At 38.3% G+C, this 18,188-nt stretch overlaps 3 protein-coding genes across 3 annotated transcripts; 2 read left to right on the top strand and 1 right to left on the bottom strand.

The window, feature by feature from the left end:
* Window positions 1-2,119: 2,119 nt before the first annotated feature.
* LOC102551168 (keratin-associated protein 20-2-like) lies at window positions 2,120-2,466 on the bottom strand. The gene has a single exon (XM_087577417.1). The coding sequence runs from the start codon at window positions 2,464-2,466 to the stop codon at window positions 2,296-2,298; it is 171 nt and encodes a 56-aa protein (XP_087433543.1). The 3' UTR covers window positions 2,120-2,295.
* An 8,639-nt stretch (window positions 2,467-11,105) lies between these two features.
* LOC102551105 (keratin-associated protein 20-2-like) lies at window positions 11,106-11,270 on the top strand. The gene has a single exon (XM_087577414.1). The coding sequence runs from the start codon at window positions 11,106-11,108 to the stop codon at window positions 11,268-11,270; it is 165 nt and encodes a 54-aa protein (XP_087433540.1).
* Window positions 11,271-17,212: 5,942 nt separating this feature from the next.
* On the top strand, window positions 17,213-17,532 carry LOC102551003 (keratin-associated protein 20-2-like). The gene has a single exon (XM_087577416.1). It carries the CDS (start codon window positions 17,243-17,245, stop codon window positions 17,387-17,389), a length of 147 nt encoding a protein of 48 aa, XP_087433542.1. The 5' UTR covers window positions 17,213-17,242; the 3' UTR covers window positions 17,390-17,532.
* The last annotated feature ends 656 nt before the right edge of the window (window positions 17,533-18,188 follow it).

Genomic DNA, 18,188 nt, shown 5'->3' with positions numbered 1-18,188 from the left:
CAGGAACACATGGAGAGAAGGGGGGTAGGAAGGGGAGAGAGGAAGAAAAGGGTCAGGGAGAGAAGAGAGTCAGAGAGAGAGAGAGAGAGAGAGAGAGAGAGAGAGAGAGAGAGAGAGAGAGAGAGAGAGAAGCCCACCGCAGCATTTGCAACCAGCTTCATTATTCCCTACTAGCGAGTTTTCTTAGTGTTGCAAATTTTAGGCACACTGCTGTAAGATAAAATATTTGTCAGTTTTAAATCTCTGAAAACTCTGTTCTACAAAAATGGGTATTCTGTCAACACATGTGCCCCGCTGTATAGGGGTGTGAATAATGTTGGTGTCATCAGCTCTGTTCTAATTGAACTTAGGTTCAATTTTAGAAGATGCAACCCATACGGGCCATCATTACTGGATAAAGCACCTGTGGTCCTACCATAGGCCCTATGTGTAGAACCTACGAACAGAGTTCTGTTAAATGGGCCTAGTTTTAAATGATATTGTTATACACATAGATTGGTATACCCCTCAACTTTGATCAGAGCCATGCATATTTGCAATAGATAATGATTATCACACGGATCCAAACTGGTTAAATGTGCAGAATTGACTATGGAATCCTCAGCCCCTAACAGGGTACACACGTGATTCTCTCTCTCTCTCTCTCTCTCTCTCTCTCTCACACACACACACACACACACACACACACACACACACACACACACACACACAGAGAGAGAGAGAGAGAGAGAGAGAGAGAGAGAGAGAGAGAGAGAGAGAGAGGATAGAGTATATTAAGAATATTTGAAAGGGTCATGTTTTTTCAGACATAGCAGGCTAGTTTAATGTATGAATTCACCAAAATTATAATAGCAAGCTAAAGTAAAACAAAATCCCAATATGAAGTGGGAAGTTGGTAATGAATTCCTGCTTTTAACTAAGGAGCTGTTTGTCTTTGATAGATGCTAGTATGTGTTGGTCAGCTTCTTTATTGGTGTGGTCCTAGGTAGGTCTACCACACTCCAGGTGATAGCTACCCATCCTAGAAGATTTAGCCAATATAAGTTGGACTTGACAAGTTTAAGGAAAAAATTAGAAAAACAAAAATCTTTGGTCAAGCCTAAAGGGGGTTATTCTTAGAAGAGGAAGGCAAAACCATTAATTCAATCAAATTACAAGTGTACAAAGTTTACCAAGAACTTAAAACAACAAAAACTGAATACAAATGATTCTTTGCTAATTCTCATTAAATGTTTGGATGTGAGTTCAAAATCACAAGCAATAAAACAAAACAGTAGAGTTCCTTGTGCCCATCTAAAAAAGTTCTGCACAGCAGGAAAATCTACACACTATTCTATACAAAGAATAGGAATTCAGTAACCAAAATATATTGGGATACCTGAAAATAAAAGGTATAAAGAAAATAAATTGATTTTATATTTGTTAGAGAGTTATCATAACCATGTTAAAGGAAAATCTGTAGCTGACCAAGACCGAATATTCAAATCCTATCTGATAGTCACAGTGAGGTTGTTCTCTACAGTTGACAGTAAAATGGATGTTAGAAAGAAGATGGGGGTTAGGGGATATGTAAAGTTAAGAGAACCCAGTTCACAGGGACAAGTGCATGGTGACACCCACTACAGAAGGCACCTTGGATATTTTCCCCCAGATATTTAGAGAATTAACTTGTAATAGCTCTCAGCATTTTCCTAGCAGATGAAAGGATTTGATCTCAGAGAAATGACTGCACTTGTGAATTTATTGTGACATAACAATAGCAGCGATATGAAGATAGTAAAAATGTATACCAATGGAGGAATATTTGAAAAGGACCCCCCTCTTTCTCCTTAAACCCTCTTCCATGTTCTATACACAATCACACATGTGCACCAAACAGGTATGAATACGTAAACATCCATTCCACATGTAGGAAAACTATAGGAAAATATTTTAAAGACATAGTTTATTTTATTACGGTTTTTTTTTTCGGAGCTGGGGACCGAACCCAGGGCCTTGCGCTTGCTAGGCAAGCGCCCTACCACTGAGCTAAATCCCCAACGACATAGTTTATTTTAAAACATATATGTTCATAGAAAAGTTAAGAATGGAAGTGGATCACATTTTTTATGTCATCATGATGTAAGTGGCTTCTCTGCAAATATTCATGCAGTGAAACTGAAGATGGGGAATCAGGTGAGCATGTTGTACTTTATTTATTCCTCTTCAAATAGTTTCGTGCAAGGTTGGAATTTATGAAGTTATTTAAGAACTTCTGATGTGAAGAAAGTTGGTGTGAGCAGCTGAAGAAATTCTTCAATAGAAGCCACAGGACCAGTATCTTCTACAGCACAGTGGGCGGCAACAGCCATAACCATAGCCACCATAGCCACAGCCATAGCCACAGCCACAGCCACAACCATAGCCACAGCCTAGGCCACCATAGCCATAGCCCAGGCCTCCATAGTAGCTGCCGTAGTAGCACATGATGTTCAGATATAGACAGTCAGTAGGTTCTTTGAGTCTGGGTGTCACCATCTGTCAAAGGCCTTTTATACACCTGCGTTGTTGTTGGGGAAACCACAGGCATTGAAGCATGACAAGTATCAGCACTGTGCTTCAGAGGACGTAATGGGTTTCATGATTTACTGGAAAGATGAGGCTGCATAACTGAGATTATTATGCTCTTCTGTCAGGCTCCCAAAGTCAAATTATAGAGCTCCAACGTGAAATTCCGACTCAATTTTCAAGCTTGTCTCAATCTATATTTAACTTAAGTATTTATAAATGCAGTCTGTGGTACAATACAAATCAAAAAAATATTTTTCTGCTTTTAGTATTTGTTTGCTTTTCAATATTCTATGGGACGGAGGCCCTTGTGTACTATTGTGCTGATTTAGGATAAATCACACAGTTTAAATTTTTTGAGTCTCCAATAAAATTCTGGCAAACCGAATCCAAGAGCACATCAAAACAATCATCCACCATGATCAAGTAGGCTTCATCCCAGGCATGCAGGGATGGTTTAATATACGGAAAACCATCAACGTGATCCATTATATAAACAAACTGAAAGAACAAAACCACATGATCATTTCATTAGATGCTGAGAAAGCATTTGACAAAATTCAACACCCCTTCATGATAAAAGTCCTGGAAAGAATAGGAATTCAAGGCCCATACCTAAACATAGTAAAAGCCATATACAGCAAACCAGTTGCTAACATTAAACTAAATGGAAAGAAACTTGAAGCAATCCCACTAAAATCAGGGACTAGATAAGACTGCCCACTCTCTCCCTACTTATTCAATATAGTTCTTGAAGTTCTAGCCAGAGCAATCAGACAACAAAAGGAGGTCAAAGGGATACAGATCGGAAAAGAAGAAGTCAAAATATCACTATTTGCAGAAGATATGATAGTATATTTAAGTGATCCCAAAAGTTCCACCAGAGAACTACTAAAGCTGATAAACAACTTCAGCAAAGTGCCTGGGTATAAAATTAACTCAAATAAATCAGTAGCCTTCCTCTACACAAAAGAGAAAGAAGCCGAGAAAGAAATTAGGGAAACGACACCCTTCATAATAGACCCAAATAATATAAAGTACCTTGGTGTGACTTTAACCAAGCAAGTAAAAGATTTGTACAATAAGAACCTCAAGACTCTGAAGAAAGAAATTGAAGACCTCAGAAGATGGAAAGATCTCCCATGCTCATGGATTGGCAGGATTAATATAGTAAAAATGGCCATTTTACAAAAAGCGATCTACAGATTCAATGCAATCCCCATCAAAATACCAATCCAGTTCTTCAAAGAGTTAGACAGAACAATTTGCAGATTCATCTGGAATAACAAAAAACCCAGGATAGCTAAAACTATCCTCAACAATAAAAGGACTTCAGAGGGAATCACTATCCCTGAACTCAAGCAGTATTACAGAGCAATAGTGATAAAAACTGCATGGTATTGGTACAGAGACAGACAGATAGACCAATGAAATAGAATTGAAGACCCAGAAATGAACCCACACACCTATGGTCACTTGATTTTTGACAAAGGAGCCAAAACCATCAAATGGAAAAAAGATAGCCTTTTCAGCAAATGGTGCTGGTTCAACTGGAGGTCAGCACGGAGAATGAAGAGTGACACAAGCTTATCACCCTGTACAAAGCTTAAGTCCAAGTGGATCAAGGACCTCCACATCAAACCAGATACACTCAAACTAATAGAAGAAAAACTAGGGAAGCATCTGGAACACATGGGCACTGGAGAAAATTTCCTGAACAAAACACCAATGGCTTATGCTCTAAGATCAAGAATCGACAAATGGGATCTCATAAAACTGCAAAGCTTCTGTAAGGCAAAGGACATTGTGGTTAGGACAAAACATCAACCAATAGATTGGGAAAAGATCTTTACCAATCCTACAACAGATAGAGGCCTTATATCCAAAATATACAAAGAACTCAAGAAGTTAGACCGCAGGGAGACAAATAACCCTATTAAAAAATGGGGTTCAGAGCTAAACAAAGAATTCACAGCTGAGGAATGCCGAATGGCTGAGAAACACCTAAAGAAATGTTCAACATCTTTAGTCATAAGGGAAATGCAAATCAAAACAACCCTGAGATTTCACCTCACACCAGTCAGAATGGCTAAGATCAAAAACTCAGGTGACAGCAGATGCTGGCAAGGATGCGGAGAAAGAGGAACACTCCTCCATTGTTGGTGGGATTGCAGACTGGTACAACCATTCTGGAAATCAGTCTGGAGGTTCCTCAGAAAATTGGACATTGAACTACCTGAGGATCCAACTATACCTCTCTTGGGCATATACCCAAAAGATGCCTCAACATATAAAAAAGACACGTGCTCCACTATGTTCATCGCAGCCTTATTTATAAAAGCCAGAAGCTGGAAAGAACCCAGATGCCCTTCAACAGAGGAATGGATACAGAAAATGTGGTACATCTACACAATGGAATATTACTCAGCTATCAAAAAAAATGACTTTATGAAATTTGTAGGCAAATGGTCGGAACTGGAAAATATCATCCTGAGTGCTAACCCAATCACAGAAAAGCACACATGGTATGCACTCATTGATAAGTGGCTATTATCCCAAATGCTTGAATTGCCTTAGAAGCCTAGAACCAATGAAACTCAAGACGGATGATCAAAATGTGAATGCTTCACTCCTTCTTTAAAAGGGGAACAAGAATACCCTTGGCAGGGAATAGAGAAGCAAAGATTAAAACAGACACAAAAGGAACACCCATTCAGAGCCTGCCCCACATGTGGCCCATGCATATACAGCCATCCAATTAGACAAGATGGATGAAGCAAAGAAGGGCAGACTGACAGGAGCTGGATGTAGATCTCTCCTGAGAGACACAGCCAGAATACAGCAAATACAGAGGCGAATGCCAGCAGCAAACCACTGAACTGAGAATAGGTCCCCTATTGAAGGAATCAGAGAAAGAACTGGAAGAGCTTGAAGGGGCTCGAGACCCCAAAAGTACAACAATGCCAAGCAACCAGAGCTTCCAGGGACTAAGCCACTACCTAAAGACTATACATGGACTGACCCTGGACTCTGACTTCATAGGTAGCAATGAATATCCTAGTAAGAGCACCAGTGGAAGGGGAAGCCCTGGGTCCTGCTAAGACTGAACCCCCAGTGAACTAGACTGGTGGGGGGAGGGCGGCAATGGGGGGAGGGTTGGGAGGGGAACACCCATAAGGAAGGGGAGGGGGGAGGGGGATGTTTGCCCGGAAACTGGGAAAGGGAATAACACTCAAAATGTATATAAGAAATACTCAAGTTATTAAAAAAAATTTTTTTCTGAGTCTTGTTTATGTTCTCAACTCAGTGGCTGTTTACGTCTTCCACAAGCATAGTTAGACGTATACTGACCTCAAGGAATACATGAATTATTTATTTTATGTCCAGAAATTCGATGGCCATTTTATAATTTAAACATAGATATGTCATTTCACACTTTTGTTTGTGCTCTCACATTGAAGTGATAAGGATGTATCTTTGAAAGAAACTATGGTTTTAATTGCCTGTTCCATCCCTTTTTATTCCACCGGAGGTCATTTTTTTCTGCAAACATTGATGCATGATTATTTTGAAGTTTCTGGAAATTTTCTGGTTCCATACCCAAGTTCCAGGGCACTTTGTAGTATCTACACAGCCCTGGGTTCTATTTCCACTTTCCCCCCAAAGCCTCTATGCAAGTGTACACACTCTAAAATGGATTCAAGAGTATAGGGATTTTTCTGTACTTCAGTTTGAATCTGATCCATACCGTATTCAATGTAAACAGAAATAACAGACAATAGGAAGATACCGTTTCATTTAGTTTAGAAGTTCCATAAAGATATTTGAAATGTTCTATAAAGCAAATTAGATTCAGTGAAGAGCAAAGCTCAGTGGCCTAAATATGGTATCTCACACTTGGAATCTTAGCCTTTGGGAGGCTGAGGCTGGAGCTGCTGCCAGGAAATTTGAGGCTATCCTAGGCTACATAGTGAATTCTTGGCCAACCAATACACACACAGAGGTGAGGTACAATCTACATCAAGGCAGCCATCAGAAGACTTCTTAAGCAGCACCTCCTGCTCTTACTTTACAGCAGCTGAGGACCAAGTCTCTCCAGATGCCACAGTCTCTGTTAGTGGTTAACCTTCTCATCTTTGAATAAGAAATCAGTCATAGATGTGTAGACACTATGAAGCATGTTTCCCTTCTTATTTCCTCTTACTCTAATATATACTGTTAAGTACCTAGCTAGGGTAATGAGTGAAATGGGTGTTTAATTCTCTATCTCTCCATCTATCCATCTATCTATCCATCCATCTATCTATCTATCTATCTATCTATCTATCTATCTATCTATCTATCTATCTATCATCATCTATCTATCATCTATCATCTATCTATCTATCTATCATCTATCTTATCATCTTTCTTTGTGTCACTCATCTATCTTCTATCATATACATCTGTCTATCCATTCTATCATCTATCTATCCATTTACCTACTTTCCATCTATCATTGATATCATATATATATGTATATATAAGGTGGAGATCATTATTAGATATTAACTTTAGTCTTTTACTTTAATGTTTTGTTTCATCTTATATTGATATATATCAGTGAAGAAAAATTTAAATCTAAAAAATTTCTATGTCCTCTTCATCTATTGCTCATTTTATTGTGCTTCTACCACTTGCATCATTTGACTGATGTCACCTTGCATCACAAACCTGTAAATGCTACTGTCCCTCATATGGCTTTCATAGAGGCATCACAGTTCACTTTCTAATTGTGTGATTGGGGACATCTCCAACACAGACTTATTCTGAGGAGTTTCTCTTACTTCCAGTTGCCTTCACACTGCTGAAACTTTACTTTTCTTTTCTTTGTTTCTTTTTCTTTCTTTGTTTTTTTCTCTAATATATTATATCCTAACTGCAGTTTCCCCTCCTGCCTCTTCTTTCAGTTCCTCCCCCACCAGCTTCCTCTTTCCCAGATTCACTCCTCCTCCATTTCCTTTCAGAAAAGGTTAGGCCTCTCAGGAGTATCAACCAAACATAGTATACCAAGATGCCATAAGACTAGGCATCAATGAATCAATGGGAGGCCAGGCCCTTGGTCCTGTGGAGGTTTGATGGCCCAGGTTAGGGCAATGCTAGCGTGGTGAGGTATGAGTGGATGGGTGGAGGTAGAACCCTTATAGAAGCAAGGGGAAGGGGATGGGCTGGGGTCTGTGGATGGGAAATGTAGAAGGGGGACAATATTTGAAATGTAAATAAACAAAATAACCAATTAAAAATTAAAAATAAATAAATTAAAAAATGAAGGGCAAAATAAACAATTAATTAGAAGCTCTAAAAAAATAAGTAGGTACATCGCTTTAAAAATTAAGTAGGTGCATCCCCTTACACTAAACCTGGATTGGGCTACCCAGTAGGAGGTATATTGGATCCCAGAAACAGACAAAAGAGTCAGAGAGATCCCTTGTTCACACTGCTAGGATTTCCACAAGAAGACCAAACTACACATTCATGACATACATGCAGAGTTCCTAGATCAGATCTGTACAAACTCCTTGATTGTCAATTCAGTCTCTGTGAGCCCCTGTGAGCCCTGGTTAGTTGATTATGTAGTTTTATGTGGTATCCTTGACTATTATTGCTCCAATTCTTTCTTCCTTTCTTCTATAAGATTCTCAGATTACTGGGACCATTATTTCATTTTTCTTCTCTCATTTGAGAAGAGAGCTACATGATGCAGTCACTGAAAGATATTTGCTCATATAAAATTGAAACCAGCAATGAGAGAAAGTTTCAAGGGTTTTTAAAGAGCAACTATAATTTTTTATGCCTGGCTAAGGGTCAGGTGGGCAGAGGAGAGATGGTTGGCAATATAAAGGACATAATGAGTAAGGTTTAACTCTCATGAAGGCACACACAAAATATTCTGCAGGTAATCTTTTGTATGTAATCTAGTGAAAAATCACTTTTTTCATATTTGACTCAGGATAAGTTATTGACTAATCTACTTCTAACTGAAGGAAGCTATCTAAATAGAGTGATGTATATAAATCAAATGTTGCTTTTCTTAGAGTGACAGGAAGGTTGCATGAAAGACAGCCTGTGCTCTGTGGTGATTAATTGGGTTCACCTCAATACACACCATCCAGGCTAATTCCACACATAAGAACAAAAGATGTATTCTATAAATATGTGCATTTGCCTCTATAATGTCTACTTTTAACTGCTTAACTGCTGTGCCTTGTATGGCTTAGGGATTGTCTTACCTGAGAAGATGAAAATGTAGACATGAGAGGCATATTAGGCACATGTACGGAAAAGCTGGGATCATTTTGACACTGTTCTCTGACTAAGATACAACAACAGCAACAAAGACAGCATGTAAGAGGAGGAGGGAGAATAGTTCATCATGGTGTGGAGCAGTCTCCAGCTGCACGCATCAGAAATGCAGCTGATACTTTCAGCACGCATTGTCAACATCCGTTCTTGTACCAGGGTACAATTACCATTCCTCTGAGCCTGAGCCAGGGAAGCTTTACTGTGTCTATCAGTCTGTGGCACTGGACAGAGGTGTGCTCATGTCCAAAACACACAACAACTCAGGACTTAACCACTCCAGTATCTAATCCTGGAAAACACATGATGGCGAAATATACAGTAAACAGAAAAGAAATTGAACACACAGGACAAACATTTTCAGTATAAATTTCTCCTTGAACCTACTTAGCCTCAACAAAGGCAAAACTAAGAACTCCCCCACATGAAGCATTTTATGAATGCTGAAATCTTATATGAAAGATAAGCATAAGTATGAAGCTTTCAGTATGAACAGGGCACTGCAATGGTTTATTTTGGTTTGTCTTTACTGTTCAGCAAGACAAGTAAGTTATGTCTCTAATGGACATTTGAGAAGCGTAAGAAGACATAGAAGAAATAGTTCTATAGGCTGAGCAGCTCCACATGTTTCTCAATAGAGTACTTAAGACCAATATCCCCCACAGCAACTCGGAGGACAGCAGACATACTATACTCTCCATAGCCATAGCGCAGGCCTCTAGAGTAGCTATCATAACTCAGTTTTGAGAGTGAAAGGATTCAGTTAGCATTTTGCCAGCATCCTCTTTGTGAATGTCACTGGCTGTTTTTGGCTATCAACACTTTACATGGCTGAAGGGACAAACCCCAGGCTGGTGTTAGCCTCATTTTTAGGATTAACTCACATTTAAAGAATGTACAGTTTATTAGGGACACGGATGCTCGCATAGTCGGGCATCCTTTAGACATGGTGCCAGGATCCTGAGAATACAAATGGGTACCTTTAACCAGAAGACTTGTGAAATATAAATGGTCAATCATGAAGCACCGTGTTTTTCTTAGTCTCAAGTCTCTGACAAGTTGCACTGGAGGCACATTCATCTCATGCTATTTACTCCATTTTGGCTATACACATCCACATGACAGCAGGATGAGCATGTAGGATTTATTATTGTCTCTCTGTGGAGTTCATGACTAGGGACATTTTGGTAGCTACGAAGCTAACAATATACTTATTCATCTTGTATAAATAAGTATGTCCTTTAGATAAGGGCTAGCCATGAAGTTTTATGGAGAATGTCTATAAGTGCCCTTTTTCTTCTAGTGCCAGCTCTTACTTTACCTTGAGATTTGTTAGGCAATATCTTTCTAGTTTGTATGTAAGTTACTGTACTAATGAAATAAGAAGACTTCCAAATATGTATTTGTTAATGCTCCTCAAAGAGTGTAAGTTTCCTCCCTTGGGTAAATAAATATCATTGTAAATCTGAGGACCACCTTTTCTGTGCTCTGTTCAAAACTGAATTATTGGTCATGATACAATTCCAGTCCAAGTACAGGTTTGTGATCTTCCACATCTCTCTGCATGGGTCTAGTATCTTTACTAGTCTTTTCAGATGCTCTTGGGCAGTTACATGTCAAAGGCAAAGAACAGCAGTCTAGATATAGCCTAGTGGTGAAGTTGATAGACTGTCATTTATAGGAACTGTTTCTGTCCAGTAGAGAAGTAATTTTCCTCTTACATAAAGTCAGGTGTCTTTTTAAATAATATTGTTTTCCATGTTCTGCTTTTGGTGGATATTACTCTTTTTCAGGATAAACATAAAAGTATCTATTTTATGTACATGTTATCTATAACCTGAGCAATTAAGGAAGAAATATCTCAAAGAATAGGTCTACATTTAATTAAACTTTTTTTTTTTTTACAAATTGAAGTAACAGAAATGCCCCTCCCCCGCCATCATAAAAGCCATAAAAAGGCTTTACTATCTTAATGATTTGTATCACCTAATAGAATTGGGTCATATAAATTAACCAAAAATAAATACAGAATCAACTAGAATGTTGAAAATAAAACAAGAGTTTATTTCTTTAAAATAAATTTAAATTACTTATCTTTTGAGTATTTCATAAGCAATTACGATATTTATGTCATACCTATCTCTCCTTCTCCCCTCCCTGATTCCCCCAGACTCATAGAACCTACTACCAGTCCATAACTGGCATTCACTCCTTATACCATGCGTTGCTATGGTGGATACTATGGAGGCCTGGGCTATGGCTATGGTTGCCTAGGCTGTGGCTATGGCTGTGGCTATGGTGGCTATGGTTATGGCTGTGGCTATGGTTATGGTTGCTGCCGCCCACTGTGTTGTAGAAGGTACTGGTCCTGTGGCTTCTACTGAGGAGTTTTTGCAGCTGCTGACACGAACTTGCATCACATCACAAGTTCTTTGATATCATCTAAAATTACAATCATGTACTAAACTATCTGAAGAAAAATATATAAAACACAACATGCTCAACTTGCAGAGAAGTTCATTGTCTTTATAATGCCATTGACAATGAAATTCAGTTAGATTACCCCATGTTAAAATAATTTGTTTTAAATAAACTATTTCATTGAAAACATTGATTTCTTTGATCTAATTTAATAGTTTCAATCTATATGAAATGTATGTCTTTATATTCCTGCCTTCTTGGTCATAAAAGTGTGGGTTATTTTGCAGGTAAATAGAGATAAAATATGGAGGACTAAGAAGGAAAAAGAGAGAAGTGTGAACATTCATTTGCTGATAGACACTTTGGGTTGTTTACATCTTTGATTTTGTGAGTAATGTCACAAGGAATTTGGTAGTAGAGATAATTTTTGAAGGTCACATCTTTCTGCCTTCTACATTTCAGAAGTGTCACACAGTGGGTCTATGAATATTTGATGAAGGGGCTACACTGTATTTTCTTTAATAGTTGTCTCCATATACATTCTTGGAGAGGAGAACATTTCAATTTCTTTCACAGGTTCTTTGTTACTTATTTTCTTCCGTTCTTCTTTTTAAAGAAATTATTTATGTATTCACATCACAAACATTTTCTCCCTCACAGAGTCCCTTCCCCCACTCCCTGCTCCACTCCTCTGAAAGGGTGGGGCCCCACCTGGGTATCCCCCTACCCTGGCACATTAACTCTCTAAAGGATCAGGCACATTCTCTCCCACTGTGGCCAGACAAGACCGCCCTGTTGGGGAATGGATTCCACAGTCAGCCTACAGTTTTAAGGACAGTCTCCACTCCAGCTGTTGGAGAATCCACATAGAGCTGCACAACTGCCTAGCCCCTAAGGGTCTCGCTTAGTTGACTGTGTTGGTCTTCCTGTGCAGTTTCTATCTTCTTAAGAGCCTTCAGTCCTTCCCCCATCTCTTCTATAAGAGTACCCAACCTTCATCCATTACTTGGCTCTGTGTCTCTGCATGTGTTTCAATCAGCTATTGGGTAGAGGACAAAGATGCTAGGCTCCTGTCAGCAAGCATAACAGAGTATCATTCATAGTGTCAGGTATTTGTTCTTGCCCATGGGATAAATCTGAAGTTGGGTCCATTATTGGTTGGTCATTTCTTTAGTCTCTACTCCATTCTTATTTCTGCATTTTTTTAGACAGGACAAATTTGAGGTTGGAAGTCTTGTGGATGGCTTCGTGTCTTTATCCATTTACAGAAGGTGGCCTCTTATGGTTCCATGTCCCAAGTGTTAGGCATCTCAGCTAAGAAAACATGCATTGGCTCTTGGAAGGTTTCTCATCCCAGGTCTGTGGGACTTCCTAGAGATTGACACCCCAACCGCTGGCAGCTGCAGACTTCCATTCATTCTCTTGTCCTTCTGGCCTTCTCACCTGTCTCTCCCCACACATCATCCTGACCCCCGCCTTTCCCCTCTCAGTATCCTCTTCCACCTATTTCCCTCCCTTTTCCCCTCTGCCTCCTATGACAATAGAGAAAGTGGGAATTAGCTTTGAACACATTTTCTTTCTAATAACTATTTTTTTTAACAGCTGCTTGCCAGTCTCACTGTCACTTTGATTTTTAGTTTTGAGATATTAGTGAAATGAGATCTTATTTCACCCTTGAGTCACCTGTAGATTTTCTTTTGAAAACTGTCTATTCTAATCTCAGATCTTATTAACGTTAGCTCACTTTCTTCCTGCTGCTGAGTTGTAGATATTATATAGAAGTTTTGGTTATTAATCTCATATTTATTGTATATATTATATTCTTTTGCAGTTTTGGATTCTTCTGTTGTGTAAAAGATTCTTAGTCGGATACAATAAGACTTCTTTCCATTTCTAATCTGTTCCTGAAGTCATAACCAGTTGATCCTGAGGCTAAATATTAGTTACTGGAGAATTTCAGATGTTCTGTTTTGGTCATATCACCTTTCTCCACAATTCTTGCACAGATCCACCATATTTTCTATCCTTGCCTATACAACTTTGACTCTTTTTTTAAATTTATTCACATCCAGCTTTGAAATAACTGAAAAAAGTTGAAAAGAAACTTTGAAAAACTATTTTTTGAGCTAATAATATAATTAAAATAAGAATAAATCCTTGTTTGAGTTGTGCTGTCTACATACTCTGGAATGTGTGGTCCTCTGCGGGGGCGTGATTGATCTACCCAGGGCGTCATGTCTAAAGAAATCTTACTGTCCAACTTTTAAGATTTATCAAAGACTAACATTTCCTTACTGAGTAGGGAGTCCTTGTGCCCACCTCCTTTCTCCATGTTGGGATTTTGTCTGATTTGAGCTGGCACAGATCTTGTGCATGCTGTCACAACTGTTGTAGCTTATGAAAATGTCCTGCTATGTCTGGAAAGCACTGTCTACTTTCATTTATTCACTGCCGCTTGCTTTTGCAGTCTTCTAGTCCATCTTCTCCAAACAATGACACCCGATCTCTGAGAAGATGAGTGTGACACAGAGCTTCCATTTGTGGCTGAGTAGTTTGCAGACTTACACTATGAACATTGATCAGTTGTTCTTTGTGAGAATTACCATCTATTTCAGAAAGAAGCTTCTCTGAAGAGGATTTGGAGATACAGCAGGCAATGGGCATAATGACAAGACATTGGCACTCTTTAATATTGTCGCGTCCATTTAGCAGCATACTAATAGCCGTTGTCCCCTAAGTCCAAACACATCTTGGCCTGACAACAGTGCCAGATGTGTATTTCATCTTACTAATTGTGCTCTGAACACACTCAGAAACTGGCAGCTTACTCCAGTGCTCTTCTTTTGCCAGGCCAGGTTGCTGGTGTTTGCAAGGTTTAAAATTGCATAAGACCCATAGTAATCTCCCTTACAGAGAATACATAAAAGCTTTTAGAACCGAGGAGGCTAACTAGCAGGAGTAAAACATCCATACAATTACCTGACTGATTTTCCTTTGTTCTGTGACCCATTAACTTGAGCAATAAAGTCTTATCAAGTCTTAGAAACTAAACCAGAGGATTGGCAGAAATCTGTAATTTGTGGCCTATGAAATCTCTATAGTCAACTATTTTAGGAGTAACCTATTCATGACAATGACTTATTTCATAGCCTGTAGTATCTTACTTTTAGATTCTCCTCTTTCCTGCCTCCCTACTCCATTCCTGTTCTATATTTTTGGCTTTATACACTTTATACAACTTCACTCTATCTTTACTCTCTATAAAGCTCTGCACTGCTCCCCCCAATCCATGTGGCTCCTTGGTAATTTCCTCACCTCTTGTTGTTAAGACCAACAACTGACAAATGAGAACTCACAAAACTGGAGCTTCAGTACAGTAAAGAATTCCATCATTTGACTGATCAGACATCCTATATAATGGAGAAAAGTCTTCAATGGCTATACTTCCAATAGAGGCTTAGTATTTAAAATACATAAAGAACTCAAGAAACTAAACATCAAGAAAACAAGCTACTCAATCATAAAGTAGAACATGGAATTAAACAGACATATTTTAAATGCTGAACTCTAAATGATTCATGAAAAAAGTTTTAAAAATATTCATCATTGTTAGACATCAAGGCAAATGAGAAGGAAAATTACTTTAAAATTTCTTCTCACTTCTGTTAGACTGGTAAGATGAAAAACACAATTGGCTACAAATGCTGGTGTGGATTTGGAGAAAGTAAACTTATTTCTGATAGATAGGAATGCAAATTGGCTTGGCCACTGTAGCAATCAGCATGGAGCTTCCTCAAAAATCTAGAAAAAGATTATTTTATTCAGTTGTAGTAGGCTTGGCTATATAGACACAAGATTCTACATCCTACTACAGAAATACTGGCTTACCCATATTTAGTATTGCTCTATTCCCAGTATCCAGGACATGGGAGCAGCCTAGATGACCATCTACAAATGAATGGGTAATGAAATGTGCTATATTTATTTAGTGTGATAATATTAGGTGTTAAGAAAAATGAAAATGTTCAATTTTCATATAAATGGATAGAGTTAAAAATAAACATTCTGAGTGAAATAACCCAGACTCACAAAGTCAAATGCCAACCTTTTTTCATAATTTGTGAATATTATCTTTGAATTTTCATATATGTGAGTTTATTTGTAATGTACCTTATTTGACTTCAGATACAGACTCTATCTATCTATCTATCTATCTATCTATCTATCTATCTATCTCTCTCTCTCTCTCTCTCTATCTATCTATCTCTATCTATCTATCTATCTATCTATCTACAGACTCTAACTATATGCAAGAATGTTTTTGTTGAATAATGATTATTATTTTTTCACTTGAAATATTTTTAGGAACAAAAGTTTTCAGGTTAGGAGATGTAAATTCAGAGGGAAATTTCCTTCTCATCTAATACATATAGTTACCCTGATATGCTCTCACATATATTTGTTTGTATAACAGAGAGGTTATACCTCCTGAACTAAATATATTTACTAGCTTGTTTTATTATATATGATGTATATTTTTATAAATTTATTAAAAGTTCAATCCAAACAGTCCCTTGTCTTCCAATGAAGGCTTTGTACTATTCATATGATTATGCCACCCTTCACCTACAGGCTGAGACAAAGCACATGCCTTATTTGTTCATTTTTAAGGAGTCTGTACAATTGTTCTTTAGAGGGAACAATACGCAGGTTCACATCTAATTTTTTTTACATATGAAAAGACAAAGGTCCCATTGCTGGAAATGGCAATGGAAATTGATGTTTAGGTTTTTATTGTTGTTGTTTTAGGTGTGTGTGTAGCAGCAGAAGCAACAGCATCAGCAGTAGTAGTAGAGGTGGTGACAGTGGTGGTGATGGTAATAGTAAGCACAGATATGTAAGTGGTGACTGGGGGAATATTTGTAGAAATTGTCTGTCCTGTTTTTGCTCTACAAACTTCATTCCCCTGAGTCTGGTTCTTTCACTGCCCAGCAACCAGTGAGACCTAGGCATCCTCCTACTTGTTAACCCTATAGCACCATTTGAAGATACGAAGCATTTAAACTAAAGTTCTTATACTTTCACAGCAGCTACTCCTATCTGCTCAGATATCACTCCAGCTGTCTGGCAAACTGATAAGGTGGTGCCACTGCTCTCCTGCTAAGCCATGTGAGAGGGCTCTTGTATGCCTTGGTTACAAAACAATAAAATGCTAATCAAAGTTGACTTTGGGTTACTCAAACACAATTTCAATACATTGCACAGTAACATCTGCGGTACCATTACATGGGCTCACAAAGAGAAACTTGGAGAATATGTAGTTTCTGCACATAAAATGGTATCTTCTTTTCTGATGATTTTAAACAACATTCAGGAAAACAATGCTCTCAGGAAAATATACAGCTATGATAATGCTGGCCGCCAAATTGCAAATAATGTAACCAATAATTAACTTACTGTTCATGGAAAAAAATAGCAGAAATCTTACCTCCAGGTAAGACTGATTACAAATAACAAAATAAACAACAGGAAAGAAAATGCCTTCTTTGGGATAATGAATCAAAAAAGAAGTAAAAAGGATAGAACAGAAAACTGATGGTTTATGTTATCTGACAAAATTATGTCATGCATTCTCTCACCTAAATAAAGAATGGCTTCAAGTTTTGACAACAGAATCAGGATGCACAATTTGACCATGGATCCTGATTTAGGAGGATAATTATGTTGGTTATGTCAGTCACTTGTGCACCAATAAATCGTGACACTTGTGTTTCTGAAGCACAGTGGACACATGTGTGTTGCTGAAATTCCTGTGGTTTTGCCAACAACTACCCAGGTGTATAAAAGGCTGTGGACGAATGGTGACATCCAGACTCAAGAAACTTACTTCTATCTTCAACCGAGCTCCAGCAGTCTATTTCCACTTACTGACACCATGTGCTACTATGGTGGATACTATGGAGGCCTGGGCTATGGCTATGGTGGCCTAGGCTGTGGCTATGGCTGTGGCTATGGTAGCTATGGTTATGGCTGCTGTCGCCCACTGTGTTGTGGAAGATATTGGTCTTATGGCTTCTACTGATGGATTTCTACATCTGTTGGCTGTAACCCATTGTCTTATTGGAAACACCTACAAGATTTCCCACATCAGAAATGCCTACCTTCAAATTTTCCACTCTACTAAACTGCCTGAGTTCAACAGTGTCGTCGTCTTCTCACCTTCAGCTAGATTGGAAGAGCTTGCAGAGACATTCTTCATTGTCTATATGATGCCTTGCAAAATGTGAAATAGTTGGACTCTCAACTTTTATGTGAAAACAAATGCTGTTGAATAAACTATCTCATTGAGAATATTCATCTGTACTTGTGTTTAAAACTCTCCATCATTCTTGAATATGTGTTATGTATCTGTGTCTAATTTGCTACATATGTGAGGTTGCTTGTGGATAAATGCCAGAAGACCTGGAGAGGGATATGAAGGAAACAAAGTAAGAGAAGGAGAGGGAGATATTTCTTTTAAATACTCATCTATTGATGCACATATGGACTGTTCTCATATTCTTCATTATTAAACAAGACCAAACTGGCTTCTATTTATAATCAATCAAGTTGGATTTTGCTATTAAATAGAAATGAGGTTGATGAAGTGTCATTTCCCCCATTTTTTTTGAAAATTTAGTTTTGTTTTTGTTTTCATTACTTTTTTACCCCAGAATTCCAAACAATATAATTTGACCATACTCACCTTGGTTCCAACTCCTCCCAAGTCCATATCCCCTCCCCTGCTCATCCAATTTTGTATACTCTTTTGAAGCAGACAGACTCCTCCCCTCAAAAGAACCCCAAAATCAAATAGTTTGTACTGCCGTGTAATCTCGGTT

The sequence above is a fragment of the Rattus norvegicus genome, chromosome 11 (assembly GCF_021556685.1).
Source record: "Rattus norvegicus strain SHRSP/BbbUtx chromosome 11, alternate assembly SHRSP_T2T, whole genome shotgun sequence".
NCBI classification, from domain to species: Eukaryota; Metazoa; Chordata; class Mammalia; order Rodentia; family Muridae; genus Rattus; species Rattus norvegicus.
Note: the sequence above shows the minus strand (reverse complement) of the source record. Positions and strands in the feature narration are given on the sequence as shown.